This window comes from Toxotes jaculatrix, chromosome 1 (assembly GCF_017976425.1).
Source record: "Toxotes jaculatrix isolate fToxJac2 chromosome 1, fToxJac2.pri, whole genome shotgun sequence".
NCBI lineage: Eukaryota > Metazoa > Chordata > Actinopteri > Toxotidae > Toxotes > Toxotes jaculatrix.
In genome coordinates this window covers 26,387,732-26,405,579 of record NC_054394.1, presented here as the reverse complement: position 1 = coordinate 26,405,579, position 17,848 = coordinate 26,387,732, and the positions used below count along the sequence as shown (strand labels likewise).

The window sequence follows — 17,848 nt, the reverse complement described above, 5'->3', positions numbered from 1 at the left end:
TCACTTTTTGAATCATGCTACACAAACTACATTTTATCTTCAATCTTGTTCAGGTTTTCTTTTTTTTTTTACATACTCACAATGTTCATGACAGCGAGGACGTAGCTCTCCACAGCTTTGCTCCCATGGTACTCTACCATTTTAGGGTCGGCCACCACCAGCGTCTCTACCCACTTCTCTTTGCTGACTGACCGTTGACGAATTCTCCTCCTCCTCCGCTGGCGGTGCTCCCAGCGCTCCCGACGTTTCTCAGTGTCTTCAAAACTTTGAGGGGAATCTGGAGATGGGAAACAGAAATAGACATTTAAAATTTTCTTACTGAGGCACAGGCTGTGCTTACAAAAGCACACGTATGACTTTTTTCTTTGCATATACATTCTGCTGTATATACCTATTTTTCTTGGATCAAGGGCTAAAGCAGCTCATGTCCCCTCTGCCCTTATTATCCCTCTTCTCCTATTAAAATATGAAGTTGATGCAGTAGGTGTTTTATTCAAGTGCTTGATTAATGATAAATAGGAATCAATTTAAATTAAAAATCTTGTTAACTCTCCGTTACAGATTTCTGAGAATGATAATGATGAAGATATTCTTATATAGTAATTGTTAACAGTGCATAGCTAGGGGTAGATGATACAGGGCTTTCATTTATTATTATTTTACTTTTTTTTTAATTTTTTTCAGAAAATAGTACATCACAAAATAAATTTATATTATGATACAAAATTACATGTACATGATAATGAATTTTATCTATATTGCCACCCAAAGCACCCAAGCCTGTAAAATAAAGGTTAAATAAAATAAAATGTGGTGGACACTGTCCATTTTTGTGTAGACATTTTCAAGAGTGTATTTCTTCATTAAGACTGGCTGTAACACTGAATTCTTACCTGCTGTAAAGTAGTTTTTCAGATGCTATTAGTGGAATATCGTACACTGTATGTATGTATGCCCTCCTTTAGGTGCACACACTGGTACTGTCATCATTTCCATTTCCATACAGTATCTCTCTCTCTCGCTATCTATACATTTAACCACTCAACTATGAGTCATACTTCTGAGAGCAGTTCCTTTTACATCAGCCAGTGACCACAAAAATAAAAAAACTATATCTAATACCTGAGTCTGATTGGTCCTTCAAATCGTGTTAAACCTACCAATTAGTCACACACCACTGCGTTGATATCAGGAAGAAATTGATTTATGTGGCAAAAGCTGTACAAGTTCAATCTCAAAGCACATCTTCTTGATCTCTCTAGGATGCTCAGTCTTCTTTCAGGGTCAATTAAGCCGACCCTGAATTTTAAGAAGCTGATTTATGAGCTACCAAATTTCAATGTTTTTATTCTTTGGACCTCCGCTGATTAGCCGGAGAGAGGCTCATGAGAGAGAGACAAGAAAGTCTGATCAGTTATCATCTTCATTCTGGTCGTTCGGTACTCAGTGTCTCATCAGTAATAAGTAAACTGAGCATAATGTGGGCCTCTTTCATGAAGGTTTTAAGTATTGTAAAACTTTTAAGTATCACTTTAAATATAGTCTGTGTGTGTGTGTGTGGTGAAAATTATTTACTTTTGACTCCACAGGTACCGTTGAGAGGTTGTTTCCCTGAGATCGGCTGTATGACTGGACTCCAGGAGGGAGGGGACACGTGGCGTTTGTAGACGGCATGGGCCTGTGGTGCTGAGGTCTCATCGCTCAGTTTCTCCAGAGGTTGAATAAAAAACTCTTCATCAGACAACTTGAACAGTCCCGTCTGAAGAAAAGAGAGGCTGCAAGTCAGTGTCCTCTTCATCTCTCCAAATATTTCATTATGTCTTTTAATCGCATCAGAGAGTAGTTACTGACATATTAAGCCATTTAAAACAAACTTCAATATTTCAAAAGCACTTAGGAGCAAAACTATGTTCTTTATTTGATCTTCTGCAGTCATACACACGTCATGACAAGGCATAAGTTGACATATAACTTTAGATCAGCAATGATTTGCCAATTAATCATTTTGCTGATCAAAAGAAAATTCATCAGTAACTATTTTGATAATCAATTAATCACTGAAGGTTATTTTTAGGAAAAAAAAAATTGTTCCCAGTTCATATGTGTAAGAATTAGATGCTCTTCTTTATATATAATAATACAGTAGATATAATATTTTGTCTTAGTTTTGGTGCATTTTGTCTTCAAAAAGCTGCTTTTAAATAACAATTATACTGTTTCTCCTGAAGAGAAAATCTGATTCATCCTTAGCGCACAGACACAAACCCAGTAAGCTTCCAGTGAAAGAGAATAAATAGGGTGTGACTGAGACAGGGGAAAGATCAGATGCCACATAAATTGCTGCACCCTACACCACAGTGGCACGGTGCCAAAACCAAATTCCAGTAGCCCACTCTTTTTTCTGTTGACCATCCTTGCCCTATATTTAATTCCCACCCACCTCATACCCCTATTTTCTCTCCCTCAGCTGTCACGGGGTCCCACTGAAGCTCAGACAAAAGGGCTGGTGCTACAGTATATGTACATAAAAAATATTCTACAAGGGGAAAAAGAGGAGTCGATAAAGAGGAGTTTTTAATCCCATCTCCTGCACATACAATAACAAAGCTCGACCAGCTTCAAAGACTAAAGAAGTGAGTTGCTACATGTCATGACAGGATGTGTGTTAAAAGATGGACAGACTTCTGCAGATCTATACAACTGGCTGATATAAGAAGAAGCTGTTGTCCTTTTGGCATTGATGCTTTGCTCTTACAGTGCCCCTTCATCTAGCAAACAACCAGACTTATCAGCTGGTTCCCTTTACACTGTCCCAAACAGCTGCACAAAGTCAGTAACTGACACTTGCACATTAACAGCGGGAAGAACATCTCCTAAAAATCTCTTTGCTGCAGAAATGCTACCTTCAAATTTAGTCTCCAAGTACCAGATAACAAGCAAAATCTTCAAAAAAACGTAAAATCTTACTCACAAAGTGAACGTTCAGCCTCATGCCATTCTGTCTGACATGTTCTGAACTGGTTAAATTTGTCCTTGTTTTAGACTCTGTGAAAAACATTATCTGTACCGACTGGGCTGATGCAGTGAGCCGCAGGTGAAACAAAATCCGATCATGTGTCGTAGTCTATGACTTTCATTTGTATGTATGTAGTATTTTGAATTTTGAATGATTTCACAATATGTAAACAACACCACGTGCTTCAGCAATCTAAAGTATGTCTGTGTTTTTACTCATTATTTACTTCATATGGCCTTAGTATGAACACACAGGGACAATTCAAACAAAACACTGCATGTTATTAGAATCATAGCCACGTATACACTAGAGAATATACGTTGCTGCAATGTACAGTATATTTACTATGCAGACTGAGTTCTCAGTACTATATTCCATTATGTTTCCATCAGCTCTGTAAATAACATCGTTGCACTTTGTTTGTTTGTGTGTGCTGTGAATCTCTGCAAATCTCAAGTTGTCCCAGCGCCACTCTCACCAACAAACCTCTGCAACATGTACTTTACCAGTGACTTCACATGGAGTTCTTACGTTATTCTATTTTTAGCCTGACCCAAACCTTGCAGGAATGTGCCATTCCACCTCTTCAAGGAATGAATTTGGAAGGAAATATATATATATGTAAATTTATAAGAAGGAACACATAAAATACAGTTTATTTTTAAGCAACAGCTTCAGCAAAAAAACTTGAGTTTCTGCCTGTGGTTCAGGAATGTCCCACCACAACAAAACCTTTAGTCTGACACTTTTTTCTTTAATGTGGTACATCACAAAACTTATTATTAATGTGTGTTATTGTTGGAGTGAACCCTATATTTGCAAGACAAAACAATTTCTTAATATATATACAATATTTCAGGTAAAAACAGGAGGCATATTCAGTTGCCATATGATTCAGCAAAGACTGTTACTTGACTTTTTTGTTTTATTTAAAAATTGTTATCCACGTGTTTCGGTTTTACACACTACATACACTTTGATTAACATGTTGGTATTTGCTTTGATGTTACGAAGAATAAGACGACAACTACTTTTTATCCGTTATATAAGTACTTACATGTCTGAACCAAAAAGAGCTGCTGTGCCCCAACAGCAGCTAATCTATGTCTATCAATCTAATTTGCACACACAAGGAAATAGACGTGCAAACAACTGACGTGAAGTCTTTTGATAAACGTGCTACAAAGAAGAAGATTCATTACTCCGCCACAAAAAGGCGGCGTGCAGTTCATTGCAGTTCATAGATGTTAGCATGCGAATGGATTAACACAAAGCTGATTAACATAGGTAGATGCGTGCTGGATAAACCTGATTACCTTTCCACATATATGCTTAACAGGGTTTCTTTGTAGAGCTTCAGTAAGTGTGTGCATTTGCATGACAAAGACCCAAGAAAGTAGAGTATTAATGGACAGATAAGCCACATACTAAGAGCCCCTTTTAATAAGAGGTCCTGCTAAATTGCTGTTAAGAAGACACCTAATTATATCAGCTTTGCTTGTTTAAAGCTTGCATGATGCAGCCCCACTGTGATTTTATTAGAGCTCGCAGTATGTCTGTTACTGAGAACGTGGTACCCGAGAACATGCAAAGAATGGAGCTTGCGTGGTAAGAAGGGAACTTGCTCACTGGTGCACTGTTTGCGCTGATATATTGCTATATTCTGTCAGGTGACGTGACAAAAAAGACAACTTTTCACTTTGCTGATCTCTTTGAGAAAAGAAATTGCATTTCAGAAAAAAAAATCATGCATAAACCTGGTAGTTCTACCATTGTATCTGTGGGCAGATATAATTTTAAGCATTAGTAATTAAGGAATGATAATGTTACAGCAGCAAATGTTAAAAATTCTTTGGCTGAGAAGATTCATGAGATGACATTTTCTGTATTACACTACAAGGCATTTACATTTCTGTCTACAGCAAGTTTGTGAGAAAAGAGAAAAAAAAAAAGTTTTTAAGTAAATAAGAATGTGAAGCTACAGCTTATGTCAAGGGTCTAAATATTTTTGGTGGAGGGCCAGATTTGGCCTACAGGTCGCTATCTGCCTGCCACAGCTGAACAACCACATATTTTGGCAAAAAGGCTTCTGGATGATTTTTTATTTGGACAGAAGTTTAGATCTGTGGATTCCTAAACTTAGTATTTGGTTGCAGAAGGTTGTTACGGGAGGATGCTGCTCTGCTGAGTCCATACCAAATACTCAGCATCCACAGGGGTATTATCTCCAACGCTTCGTTATTTGTATACAAATATGTCTGTAATCACTAGTTATTTAAGAAAACACTTATTGTTAGGCTGTTAATGACAGTGAAGAAGAAAACAGTCCAGCCCTAAGGTAGTTCTTTGATTGGTGCAATTACTCATGCTCCTGCCACAGTGCAACTATTAGGTGCACCTGCTTTCAAAATAGCTCCTCCAAACAGCAAATTGCATTTCTTCAGCTCCGTACATAAAGGGTGCAGACAGAAACAACAGTCAAATAAATATTTTCCAAGTGGAGAAAATCTGGGACATGTCATTCTTTCAAAAAAGCCTCCAACAAAAGGACATAAAATCCCCCACAAAGAAGCCTGAGACAATGTAAAAAGAATCCGCAGGCCTCTCTCACCTCATCAGTCATCAGTGTTTAGTGCTCCTCCATCACAAAGACGTAAGTGCACAATCTGTTTAATCACAGACTAGAAAAAACATAAATGTTTATCTCACATTTGGTTAAAAAAAAAAAAAAAAAAAAAAAAGCTGTGGATAATCTTTAGGAAGAGAGGCAAATGTTTTACAGCGCAATCTTACTTTGAAAGTGACATTTTTTTTTAGAAATAATTTCAGAAATTTCACTTTTGATTTGTTTTGAAATGAAAGTGCTGCCTTTTCAACTTTACAGTCTAGCTGAAATCACATTTAGTCATCCATTTCTGCAGTCAAAAATAATGTTATTTTCTTTCTTTCTTTTCATTTTTATTACTAAAAGAAAAAAAAGGTCGTTGGAGAAAGATTAGAAATACTCTTTTCCTGTCAGTGGCTGAAGGGGCCTGATTGACAGCAGCTGGACAACCAGAACTCCATGTGGGAGAGACAAAGTAAACAAACTTGGACTGTAACTTACAAGTGATGGACAGACAATGTTTTGTAAGCAGTGGTACAGAAGAATGATAACCACACCAGCATCTAAACTGACTGCAATTGGCTGCTGTGCAGTTCTGGCATAGCACCAACAATGTGGATTACATGTCTGTGTAGACTTCAGAAAGTGAATGTCTGCAAGGGATTAACAATTCATTATTATATAAAATGTCTTTTAAATATATTTTTGTGTGCCAAATTACTTTTGCTGTCCTCTAAAAATGCGTGAAGATAAAAGTGAGTGTGGATTAGTGCTTGTGTCCTGAAGTGTACCTGATTAATGGTTCCCTGTGGAGTTTTTTTAACCTCTAGTATCACTGTGCAGCAGGTTTTTCATGAGTGGATCCCTGCTTTGTTTGTCTTGTGCACACACAGGTGAAATGATACACCGGTCTACCCATGGTTTCACACCGTCCTGCTAATCAGGAATCAGGTGGTGGTAATGTGCCAAGAGATGCAGCACTAAGCCAGAAAAGACAGGGAAGGCTGCAAGCAAGTAAATATGGATCTAAACAAAGCATACCTTTCTTACTCCAGTGAGTCACGCAGCCACAGCTTAATATATGCAGACAGCATGCAGACACGATCGAGATGTTCGGTCTCTATTCAGATAACCACAGGACTGGTAAGATGTGATCTCTAAGACTATCTGGGTATCAGCTGGCTACAAATTGGTGCAAGATGTGGAGAATTCGGCTTCTCAGAAACAGCCTCTGTTTTGAGATAGAATGCTGTCATTGATACCTCTGTTTTATGTAGGTTTTATGAGACATTTACAAACCAAGGCCAGACACACATAAACAGAGCATGTATGGAGATACAGTATATGTGGCACCAATCAGCCACAGGCACATTAATACACGCGTCTTAAGTAAATAAGTGGTAAATTGGTGCATTGTCCTGTTTGGAATATTCCAGGTACGGGGCTGTGCCCATTCAGTTGCAAAGTTTGGATATATCATGTGCCAAGGAAACACTACCTCAACCCCAACCACATGCTCTAACATCATCCTCAGATGATTCAGGTTCTATACACATGACTGTGCTTTTCAGTTCAACAGAGGAAACTTTCTCAGGTGCACTACAAAGTAGCCACAGAGTTAGTAACATCAGAGTCATGTTTACTGCTGAAGAGAAAATTGTTCTGGCAAGTTGAATTCACCCTCAGGGAATTATAAAAGACTAAAATGGCACCTTTCTTTTCTCACTTGCTTGAGCCAGGGTTTGTTTACTTTAAATGCAGTGGGCGAGCCTGATGTTCGATGAAATTCTCAGCAGGGCTGGATTTACAGGTGAATATGGTCAAGCACAGCGAGTATAATCAGAGAGCTAAAAGGGGTAATCTCAGTGGGAATTTGGTCCACTCGAAGCAAAAAGAGACTGACTGACAGGAAGGTTTTATTTTTCAAAATAAATTTAAAAATCATTATTACACAGATTACTGTATTTGTAATACTTTTTTTTTTTTTTTTATTCGTGTGGTGATTCTGGATGTGACTGCAACCTCTGAGGTGAAAAAAAGTCTGGGAAGTTTTTCAGGCAGCCACGTTAAAGGGCAACTCCACTGATTTTTCATATCAATCTGTTTGCAAGTCTTGGGGAGTACTACTGCATACGTGGACAAAAGTTGTGTGAGGCCCTTTGAGAAATGTGATGAATTACAGTCTTGTTTTGGTCTGAGGACTAAAACCATAAAAACATTTCGGCTAACGGTTCAAAGCTATATTAGACATCTTTCTTTTAGCCTCTCTTAAGACTACTTTTGGATATTTTCCTTTAACAGATATTGTAAAATCAGGAGCGGAAGACAGTAAATGTAGAGAGAGAGAAAGTGCGTGACACACAACAAAGCTCCCCAGGCAGATATGTCTTTTTTCATTTTGACTTGTCATTGTATGAAAAGTTACTAACATTAACAATGGCTCTGTTCTATTCAAGTGTCCCAGTAACTTATGACAAAGTGACAGTGAGCTGATGAATGGAATTCATCCATCATCAGTTTTTCTGTGAAACATGCCTACTGACTGGAGAGTGTTTTTAACCAATCAACTTTAAACAAGCATTTGATTTTTATCCCAAAAGAAATTATGCAACAAAAAAGTGTTAAAGCGGGTTGTAATGTGCAAAACATCCTGTTTAAAAAATAACAAACTGCTGCTTTATTCTAACATAAAAACAATTTCACATGCTGCTTTTACAAGTAAGAATTAGAAACAAGAAACAGGGAAGAACATCTAACAATAGCCTGATTTTTATAACTGGTTGTGATTAATAACTTATTGTGATAATAGATGCATGAATCAATCTCAGGCATAACCACTTACAATTTGCATTCTCTGAGTATCTTTGATCCAACCCTGTCTACTAGAAATTAGGTTTCTATAATTATTGATCAAACGTAATATGGAGAAATACTGACGCAGCATTGCAATAACGCTGCGTTCTTCAGCTTCGACATAATTGAAAATGGTCTCTTGTCAATTTAAAATCTATGAATGCAATGATCCTTAACATTTCCATTATTGGTCTAAAAATTCTTTCCATGATGAGCGTGCATCTGCACTACCAGAGGCAGAGCAGAACATAAATGGCTGGCTGCATTTTGAACGAACTGTCTTTGGATTTGAGTGAACAGATTGTGGCCCATTGCTTTGTTCTTCAGCCTCAACGGTTACGAGGGGCGATTGATTGAAGTTTGTTGCCTAAGGTAGCAGGAGATGAATTATACAGCTCTTGTTACATGCACATGCAGTTCAACTCTTTGAAAGTTTGAAGTTAATAACTTTTGGGGTATTTCTGTTTCAGGCAATTGAAAATTGCAAGTCAGCACTGTCTGAGAAGATGGACAACCTCGGCTACCTCGGCCTCAAGGGCTTAGAGAGCACCTGGAAGATGACAACCGTCCTGGAAGGCCAGTCACCGTCACCATATAGGAGACCATATGACAAGATCCATGACATAAGCTTGACAGATTGACAGATAACACAACGGTACATTGCCACACAGCGGATTCTGAGCAACATGTCAAGGGACAATCTTGTCATTTTCCAAGAAATGTCTCCAGCAATTTGTAACCACAAATGAAACTTGGGTCCACCACTTCCAACCAGAGTCTCTGGCTCCCAAGAAAGCCAAATTGGTGAGGTCTGTAGGCAAGGTGATGGGCTCTGTTTTCTAGGATTCTAGGAGTGCTGCTGATGGACTATGTGGAAAAGGGTCACATTATTACAGGGGCCTACTAGGTCCTACGAGGTCCAAGATGCCAACCCCTACAAATAAGGGATCTGCATGCTCCACGACTGCTTCATTATGTGTGTAAATGTAAGAGGGGATCATGCTGGAAAACAAATGTTTTCTAAAATTGACTCTTTCTACCTGAGGACACAAACTTATCAATAACCCCTTGTACATGGTGAATACTGTTATAGAAAAATGGGGGCACAGTAAAAGTTTACTGCAAATCCTAAAAGTGTTTTTATTATATGTGTGTGTGTGTGTGTGTGTGTGTGTATACAATGTATGTGCCACTGCTTGCAAACATGATGTTCAGGGGGAAACATTAGTGGTTTCAACAAATTATCAGACTGGGTACATCTTCTGCACTTAGTATAACACTTAAGTTCCCAGTCTGAATAGAAGATAACTTACACACCTATGTTTTGTGGAAAATCCATCCAGGGTGTGTAGCTGTCTAAAGACCTTTAGGCTGTCAGATACGTCTGAGGTCTGAACATCCATTTGCACGGTTTTTATGTTAACTCCTTAATGCATGCACTTTACTTAGCTCTGAAAACAGCATTCTACAGCAGCTGACACCTCTGTGCTTAACTTGAATTACACTTGAATACAACTTCCAATGCACTTTGAGCTTTTAAGTAACTTTAACTAGTTTGTTGATCACTCACCAGTCCATCACAGGTACTTATGGCTGCGTTCCCTTTAACAGTGGCCCCATCCCACACTTCACCGAAGAAATGGCACTGGGACGATCCAGGAGGATGGATCTGGGCCCCATCCAGGCCACCGTACCTCCTCTCCGTCAAGAAGCCTGGAGCTAGCAGGTGTGGGTTGAGGGTGAGGTTAAAGTTCAAACTGTGGCCGTGGAGCCACAACTGGTAGAAAACTCGATCTAAGTGCACTGGTCCCTCTGAGGCTTCCCGGCGCTGCACTCGGCGAGCATGGTGAGACAGGAAGTTGGACAGGAAGCGACCTCTGGCATCCACTCTAGTGGGGCGAACAATTTCATACTGAGGCAAATCCTGCAGAAATCTCTCTATCAAAGCCACGGAGGGAAGAGAAGACAAAAGAGAAGAAAGGTTATTAAATCATGGGGAAAGAGGACGGTAATTAAATAATCAAGTGGCTGCAAAGCCGTAAACAAAACTGAGGAAGCTCTAAACAAACCCATATGGGTGTCTAATCTATCATTTTTATGTTTGAATACAACTGCAGTGTGTACACTGCCTGTTAGAGGAGCAGGCCTTCAGACAGGATTATTGTCTGCTATCCTCCTTTTACTTTTTACTCTCATGTGCAGCAAGTTTGATTAAGTCAGTGAAACTCATTCTTCTGATAAAAATAACTCTCCTTAATTTCCTGTGATCTGGAACAGCTGAATCAGCAGCATGAAAGGCAGTGTGGGAAAGATCTCCCTCATATGAACAAGGGTAAAGAACAAGCAGCTTTAGGAAGAAGGATTAACAGTGCTCTGCTCTTCTCAGTTCTATACATGGTGACTATAGTGTGTGTTTGTCCCACACCATACATTCAGATATCTCCAGCTTATTGTTCAGCAGAGATTCATTCTTGCCAAACACTGCATATCTTTTTAATTTAGCACGCCACACTGAACGAGTACACCCACACACACAGGACAAAGTTTTAAGCGTCGCTAGAAAATGAAGTGACAAAGAAATGACACACGAAACTACAATTTGAAGTTTGTGTGTAGAGGCTTTTGAAAAAATCATGACCAGATTTGTTTTCAAACAGGAGAAACCAAAGAACTGAAATCTGTCAACTTACTGTATCCAAGCAAATCCTAGAGCAGCAGCACATTTGCGAATTCACAGTGTGTCTATATGAACAGGTACTTTCATAAAAGATTTTTTTTTTCCTGCTGTTCATGAACCATGTTTAGCAAACGAATACCTAGCAGGAATAAAAGTAGGTGTCAGCAGCAGCTTCAGGACTCAACTCTACAGTGCCATGAAAACAGTTTTGCCTTTTACCCTCCACAAGGGCTTTTTTGAAATGCATAGTGAATAATAAAATTATTGTATTTTACAATAATGTGTTACAGATAATTCTCCATGTGATTCTTTTTAGACACAAACTTATTTCACCAGATTTCGCCAAGCTCAGTACAAAGAGGGCTGGAAACGACATGAGAAGAGGCAAATGGATTGTAATCTAAACAACCAAATAGGCTTGTAATATAGGAAGTATCAGCCATATAAAAAAAAAACAAAAAAAAACACAAAACATTACGGTTTCCCAGTAATGTCTCATTTATTTTGTACCGCTCATAGTTCAAATAGACACTTGTTGAGGCATAATTTATCATTTCCAGACACACTGCTTTTGAATGTGGATAATTAGCGAGGTACAAGGACCTGCTCCTCTGCTCCTACGCCTTCATAATACCACCATTAGCTTCATCTCGTTCACGAGAAAGGAGCAGAACGCAAACAATGATATCACGTAGCCTTGTGACAGGTCTCTCTTCATTCACCATTGCACTGGATTATCTGCACAAATATTTTCAAGAACACATGAGCACAGAGAGATGTAAGCTGTCTCTGGCAACCAGCTGTTTGGAATGTCTCACTGAATGAAGAGCAATGAAAAGCACCCACATGTAAAACTTTTCACCTTTTATAAGGACACTGATTTGTTTTGCACAATTTAACTTTAAACAAAACCCTGACATTCCTGGAAAAGGTTTAATTTATTGTAAAAGTAATGACTGCCATCAGTTGGTCATAATGACTGTCTTTCATTATATGTATTTTTGATGAAGATCTGGATCCAGATGGGAAAAGGAATTTTCTAAATATTTACTAAATAAAAATTTATAGGGCCTTGGCAGAATGTATGCACTCTCTGGTTGGCGTCAAGTTCATTATGTGTAAGGGATTTCATAACACACGAAGGATTTTCTCCATCTGTAATGATTCCCTGTAGCATCTTAATTAACAAAATACACACAAGTATTTAATTTTAAATTTAAGAGACTTCATTTCGGCTTTTCATTCAGCATTTGTGCTCCGTAGGTCTACAAGCAATTATTAGCCACGAGAAAAAGAAAGGAATTTGAAATTCAATTAAAAATGCGTTATCCATGATGATCAGAAACCATCATCCTTACAAAAATAAGACTGCGAAGAAAACACCTGTAATTGCATGAGTAGCAAGGCTTAAGAGGTGGTTCTCAGTGTGGGGACAGGGACCACCAGGGGGTCTTTAAGTGGCAGACAGGAGGCCCTCGGAAAAACGAGCAATACTTATCAGGTTCCTATAAAAGTCCTCTGAATTAGAATTAGCTAATTAAACTGGTATTAGGACAGCTGCTCCCTCTCCCCACGTTCACTTCTGTAACTAAAATTAACACATCTATGTATTTCTGTACCAAGTAACAATTTTTAAAAAGATCCTCAAATGTCTTTTCAGGAGAATGCCTGTGTTACAGTTCTTTTCTTGTTCTTAGTAGTTTAAAAATAAACTTTTGGATTCCTGTGCCAACACTTGTCACCTGGAATCGTTACTGTTTGGGAGGTGCTCTCCCCCAGTGACACAAGTCTGTCTATAACGTCTGACAGTACTTTGTTTTTCTCTCAAGGGCACACAACTGATTTATACCGGATGAGACAGAGCGCATCCAGACTCCTTGTTCGGCTTGTTTCTGTAATCTCAGGAGAGGCCTGACTTTTAACATCCAAGCCACGTACTAAAGGGAAGACTGAGAGGATGAAAGTGCAGGGAGTGGAGGCAGGGGAGTGCATCCTACAAGACAACAGAGGATTAATTCTCTGATGTGATGATATCCACTCGGCCTGACAACTAATAGCCTCCTGCCTGGTTTCCAGCCTACAAAGTAGAATGGAAACCAGATCCATCATGAAACTAATAATAATAATAATAATAATAATAATGCATCCTGTAGATTCCCAAAGTGAAATTCTGCTTCCTGCCCTTCAGTGGTGAGGTCAGAGGTCAGTGTCAGTCACAGAGCACCAGGACTGTGCTGAGATTCTCTGTTTTGCTCAAGGGCACTTTACAGAGGGCGGGTGGTGCTTCAGCCTCTGATGATTCATTGGAAAGAAGGACTCTCTGGGTAAAACACTGAGCTAAACCTTGGGCTTAATTACTGTGGTAAGCCCAGGACATTGTAAACTCAAGTCAGTGCTGGCCTCCCCTCACAGTGAGGACATCTGGCCTGATTCTCCCTTTACTGCGCTCAACTGGATGCGCTTAAGACGCAAAATGTGCACAACAGACGCCGACAGGGTTCTACCAGAGTAGAGGGGAGATATCATCAATCTGTGAATGTTTTTTTTTTTTTTTTTTTTTTTTTCAGGCCCACTAACCTGGTTCATGTGATAATCCCAACGTTTTGCAGTTTTCCAGGACGGTGAGAAGTGCAACGAAGAAGTGAATGGGAGAAACTCCTTGTCCAAAAGCGTGAAGCCCGCAGTCCAAACGGGTCATTTTGTCAGGACGCTCGTCTGTATTTTAGAAACATTTAATGACTTGCTAACAGCGCGTCGACTGCTAATTCAAATGATTTCCATCTGGGCTGGATGCACTTTTCGCTTTGTTGCGACTGTGCACTTAAACTGTGACAGTCCCAACAAGCTTCTCCCCTTCAGGCCTGAACATCGTGCGCCTCCACGGTGCGTTTTTGTTGCATTGCTCAGTCTTTTGTTGACTTGCTTGTATGTCGGTGTTAACGTTTGCTTACGAGTGGCAGTCCCCTCTGTCCTCCATCAGTCTCCTCCCGACAGCCAGTGACAGCTTAAAACTTTCCTCTACAAACTTTCGCAGGGCCACCCCCACAGATGGGTGGACTTAAGACAATGGGCTATCTTTCAAGAGGGTTGGAGGCTTAAAGGGGAACGCTACTCCGAGAAATCGGATACGGTGATACAGTCCAATTGGCAGTTGTTCCCAAAACTGAGGTCCTTCGGGTTCTCAGTGGGTCAGATGAGGACCAGCTTCAGTTGAGTTTCATCCACTCAACTGGAGGGCTTTAGTTTGTCTATTATTACCTCCCCTGGTGCTTAAAGGGTAAACACAAAAGTCTTCCCCGGTGGAAACTCCGGGGAAAAAAAACATCCATAAAGTTCCGAGGAAACTGAGGTTGAAAGCGTAAAGTTCAATGGGATTCGTGATCTGAAAATAACTTTGGTAACATTGAACCTACTTGCATTCATGTAAACATAAAAACATAAAAAAATATTACAGGGATTGTCGTAAAGGGGTTTTCATATTATATAATATTTCATATGATCGATCAAATCAAAACTAGTGGAATAAAATCTATTGGGGGGAAAAAAAATCTCATGTTCATTAAGCTCTACAGCATTGTTTGACTTATTGCTGTGGAGTTTTACCTGCCCAAGCTTAGCGCCCCCTCTAGCGGGAGAATAAAGGCATTATGGGCCACTGATGCAGAGATGATGCTTCTGCGTAAAGGTTTTGGATGCACCACTCCTGATGTGTTTATCACACTCCCGCATTTATTATATAGGTGTAAATATTTGAATGGAGTTTTGGCTCGATTATACGCACACTGATATTGATTTTGTTCATTGATTCATTTCCTTCTTTCTCCGCTCATACCTTTTTCAGTGCTCAAATTTTATTGACAATACGAGACGCTCGAAGTGATAATTCCTGTATTTTATTTAAATTCTCTTGATGAAAAGTTGTTGAATCCATCAGACCCATTTAATGCACGGGCCTGTGAGACGCACATTCCACCACAGGCCAATAATGAGCTGACATGCTGTCAAAGTGCAGTATAAATTCGAAGAGATCAAACAATAAACCATTCCAAATGTGTCTGCCGCTGGATTCAAGACGCTTCATGCTCATTTCAATAACTGGGACTGTCTTCTTCTCTGTCACGTCTCGTTCGACCAATCGTGGCTCAGCAGAGGAGCGACCTCACCTGCATAAAAGCAGACTCCAGGTCAGTGGTCATTCGCAGAGGTGTGATGAAGATTAAAACTCGTTGAATGGTGATAAAGAACGGAAACACGCTCGCATGGGGCGTCTCTGCTGTGTTTTCTAGCCTGCGCGCACCGTAGAAAGTCTGGTGTGAGTCTAGGTCCCTAACTTTAAAGATGGATGAAATATTTAACTCCAGCGGAACACTCAACCGAAGTTCACCTGGCGATGAGCAATTTAGTTTCGAAGACATCGATGTGAGCGCGGACGGTACCCCCATCCTAAGGATACTCATCTCCGTGGTGTACTCAGTAGTTTGCGCGGTGGGCTTGGTGGGTAATCTGCTCGTCTTTTTCCTCATGAGGGTACGACAAGGTCGAAAGAGATCCACTATCAATGTTTTCATCATCAATTTGGCAGTGACGGACTTCCAGTTCGTGCTCACTCTGCCCTTCTGGGCAGTGGACACCGCGCTGGACTTCAGCTGGCCGTTTGGAGATGCCATGTGCAAAATCATCCTCTCGATCACCGTGATGAACATGTACGCCAGCGTCTTTTTTCTCACTGCCATGAGCGTGACCCGCTACTGGTCAGTCGCCTCGGCTCTGAAGAAAAAGACTCACAGGAGGTCCCGGTGCGTGAAGTGGGTGTGCGCGGTGCTGTGGGTGGCTGCCACAGTGGCCACAGCTCCGACAGCTATCTTCTCCGCCGTGACTGTTGTCGCTGGAGAAAAACTCTGCCTCCTTAGGTTTCCCGAAGGGCACGACTGGCTCGCCCTCTATCACATTCAGAAAATACTGATAGCCTTTATCATCCCTATGCTTATAGTCTGCGTTAACTATCTGATGCTCCTGCGCTTCGTAAGACAGAGGAGCATGGACAGCAGCAACCCTAAACGCAGGTCTAGAGTCACCAAATCTGTCGCCATAGTGGTTTTGTCTTTCTTCTGCTGCTGGATGCCAAATCATGCCATCACCTTCTGGGGTGTCTTGGTCAAATTTAACGCAGTCAACTGGGATAAAACATATTACATGGTGCACACGTATGTGTTCCCGGTCACCGTGTGCTTGGCGCACGCAAACAGCTGCCTGAACCCGGTGCTTTACTGCCTGATGAGGCCAGAGATCAGGAAGATGCTCAGCGCTTTGTTCTGGAGGGTCTCCACTCCATCCTCCACCAAGGGATGCGCGACGCGCTCTCTTACGCAGGGAGAAACCCAGGGAGTCGTGCCTCTCCAGATTATAGACAACGGGGAGTATACGCTGTCCATCATAGACCGCAAAGGCTTATCAAGCTCCAAAATGATCCCCTACAGCGAATAACTCCAGTCTGATGAAAAATGGATCGAATCTACTACTTTCTTTTGCGCTGGTTGTTCACCTGTAACTGCAGTTATTCGTGCGTAATGCTTTCCACAGTGTCAGTCTGAACATTTTAAAGGACATCTAACACAGATGCACACCATCTCATGTTGTGTTTGTTATCATGGCATAGATTGTGTGAGGCAAGTGTAATGTGGCATTTCTTTAATTCCTGAAACTGTGACTTGTTGACTCCAGTGATGGAATAAACCAGCGTGCATTGGATTTCTCTTTAGTTTCTCACCTTTTTTTCTTTTTGCCCTTTGTAAAATTTCTTTTATGATATGTTTGCCTTTACTTGATAGTTAAGAGCGACAAGATTAGGGGGAACAAAGAGATGGGGACACATGGGACATTTGGGTCAAACATCCCTGACCAGAATCGAACCCGAACATATCAGTATCTTAGACACAGGACTCCCAGAAAAATGTGGGATCTCAGAAAAGGACCGATTATGGATTTGGAGATTGAAATAGAATCACAAGTTTGCAGTGTTTTCTATTCATGTGCACTCTGTACAGCCTGTCTGTAAATAAACTGTCTTTTCCATCTGACGTAGTAAGTGGCTGATTTTGTTTCTGTATTCCTGTAGAAATCACATGGGTTAACTTCACACTCCGTCTTTAATCCCAAGGCATCTTTAATTCTCGGAGAAGAGAAATTGCCATAGTCAGCTCATGAAGTAATTCCCAGGAACATCTAAGATGTGTTCAACCACAGTCCCAAGTACCCTGAAAAAAGTATACATACATACATATATATTCTCACATAAACCCTTTTACACTGAAGTTTCTCTCACATCATCAAAAAACAAATGTGGACTCTATCATCCTGGTAGATAGAACAGGTACACTTCTGAAAGTGGATTATTTGTTTTAGCAAGTCACGTGCACCATTAAGTTTGACACCTGAACAGTGCAAAAATGAAAGACACACCTGCAGATGCAAACAGTGACTCAGATAAATTATTAATGCACTCATGCAGCGCTGGCTCCAAATTCATTTTCATAATGTGGACTGTTTGATTGCCTACCCTCCGGAAAAAGAGCTGCAGAACCAAAATCCATTTCCAGCCTGCTTATTAACATTTACAATTGCAGACTTGATGGATTTTTGTAGAACTCTTTATTTATAATTGCAGGTGACTGACTAACTCTTGCTAATAGCTCATTAG

The 17,848-nt window shown here is 40.3% G+C and overlaps 2 protein-coding genes across 2 annotated transcripts in view; one reads left to right on the top strand and one right to left on the bottom strand.

The window, feature by feature from the left end:
* The window catches only part of LOC121183339 (A disintegrin and metalloproteinase with thrombospondin motifs 7), a 64,023-nt gene extending 49,966 nt beyond the window's left edge, over positions 1-14,057 (bottom strand). The window contains exons 1-4 of the mRNA XM_041040381.1: positions 13,729-14,057; positions 10,045-10,412; positions 1,576-1,759; positions 81-277 (exon numbers count right to left, since the gene is read on the bottom strand). Coding sequence (XP_040896315.1) covers positions 81-277; positions 1,576-1,759; positions 10,045-10,412; positions 13,729-13,849 — 870 coding nt within the window. The 5' untranslated portion in view covers positions 13,850-14,057. The remainder of the gene's footprint in view (positions 1-80; positions 278-1,575; positions 1,760-10,044; positions 10,413-13,728) is intronic.
* A 1,432-nt stretch (positions 14,058-15,489) lies between these two features.
* On the top strand, positions 15,490-16,635 carry LOC121184920 (relaxin-3 receptor 1-like). Its single transcript, XM_041042885.1, has one exon. It carries the CDS (start codon positions 15,490-15,492, stop codon positions 16,633-16,635), a length of 1,146 nt encoding a protein of 381 aa, XP_040898819.1.
* The last annotated feature ends 1,213 nt before the right edge of the window (positions 16,636-17,848 follow it).

Bases quoted from the DNA above. Each gene is read 5' to 3' on its own strand.
- LOC121184920 (XM_041042885.1), top strand. From the start codon at position 15,490: ATGGATGAAATATTTAACTCCAGCGGAACACTCAACCGAAGTTCACCT.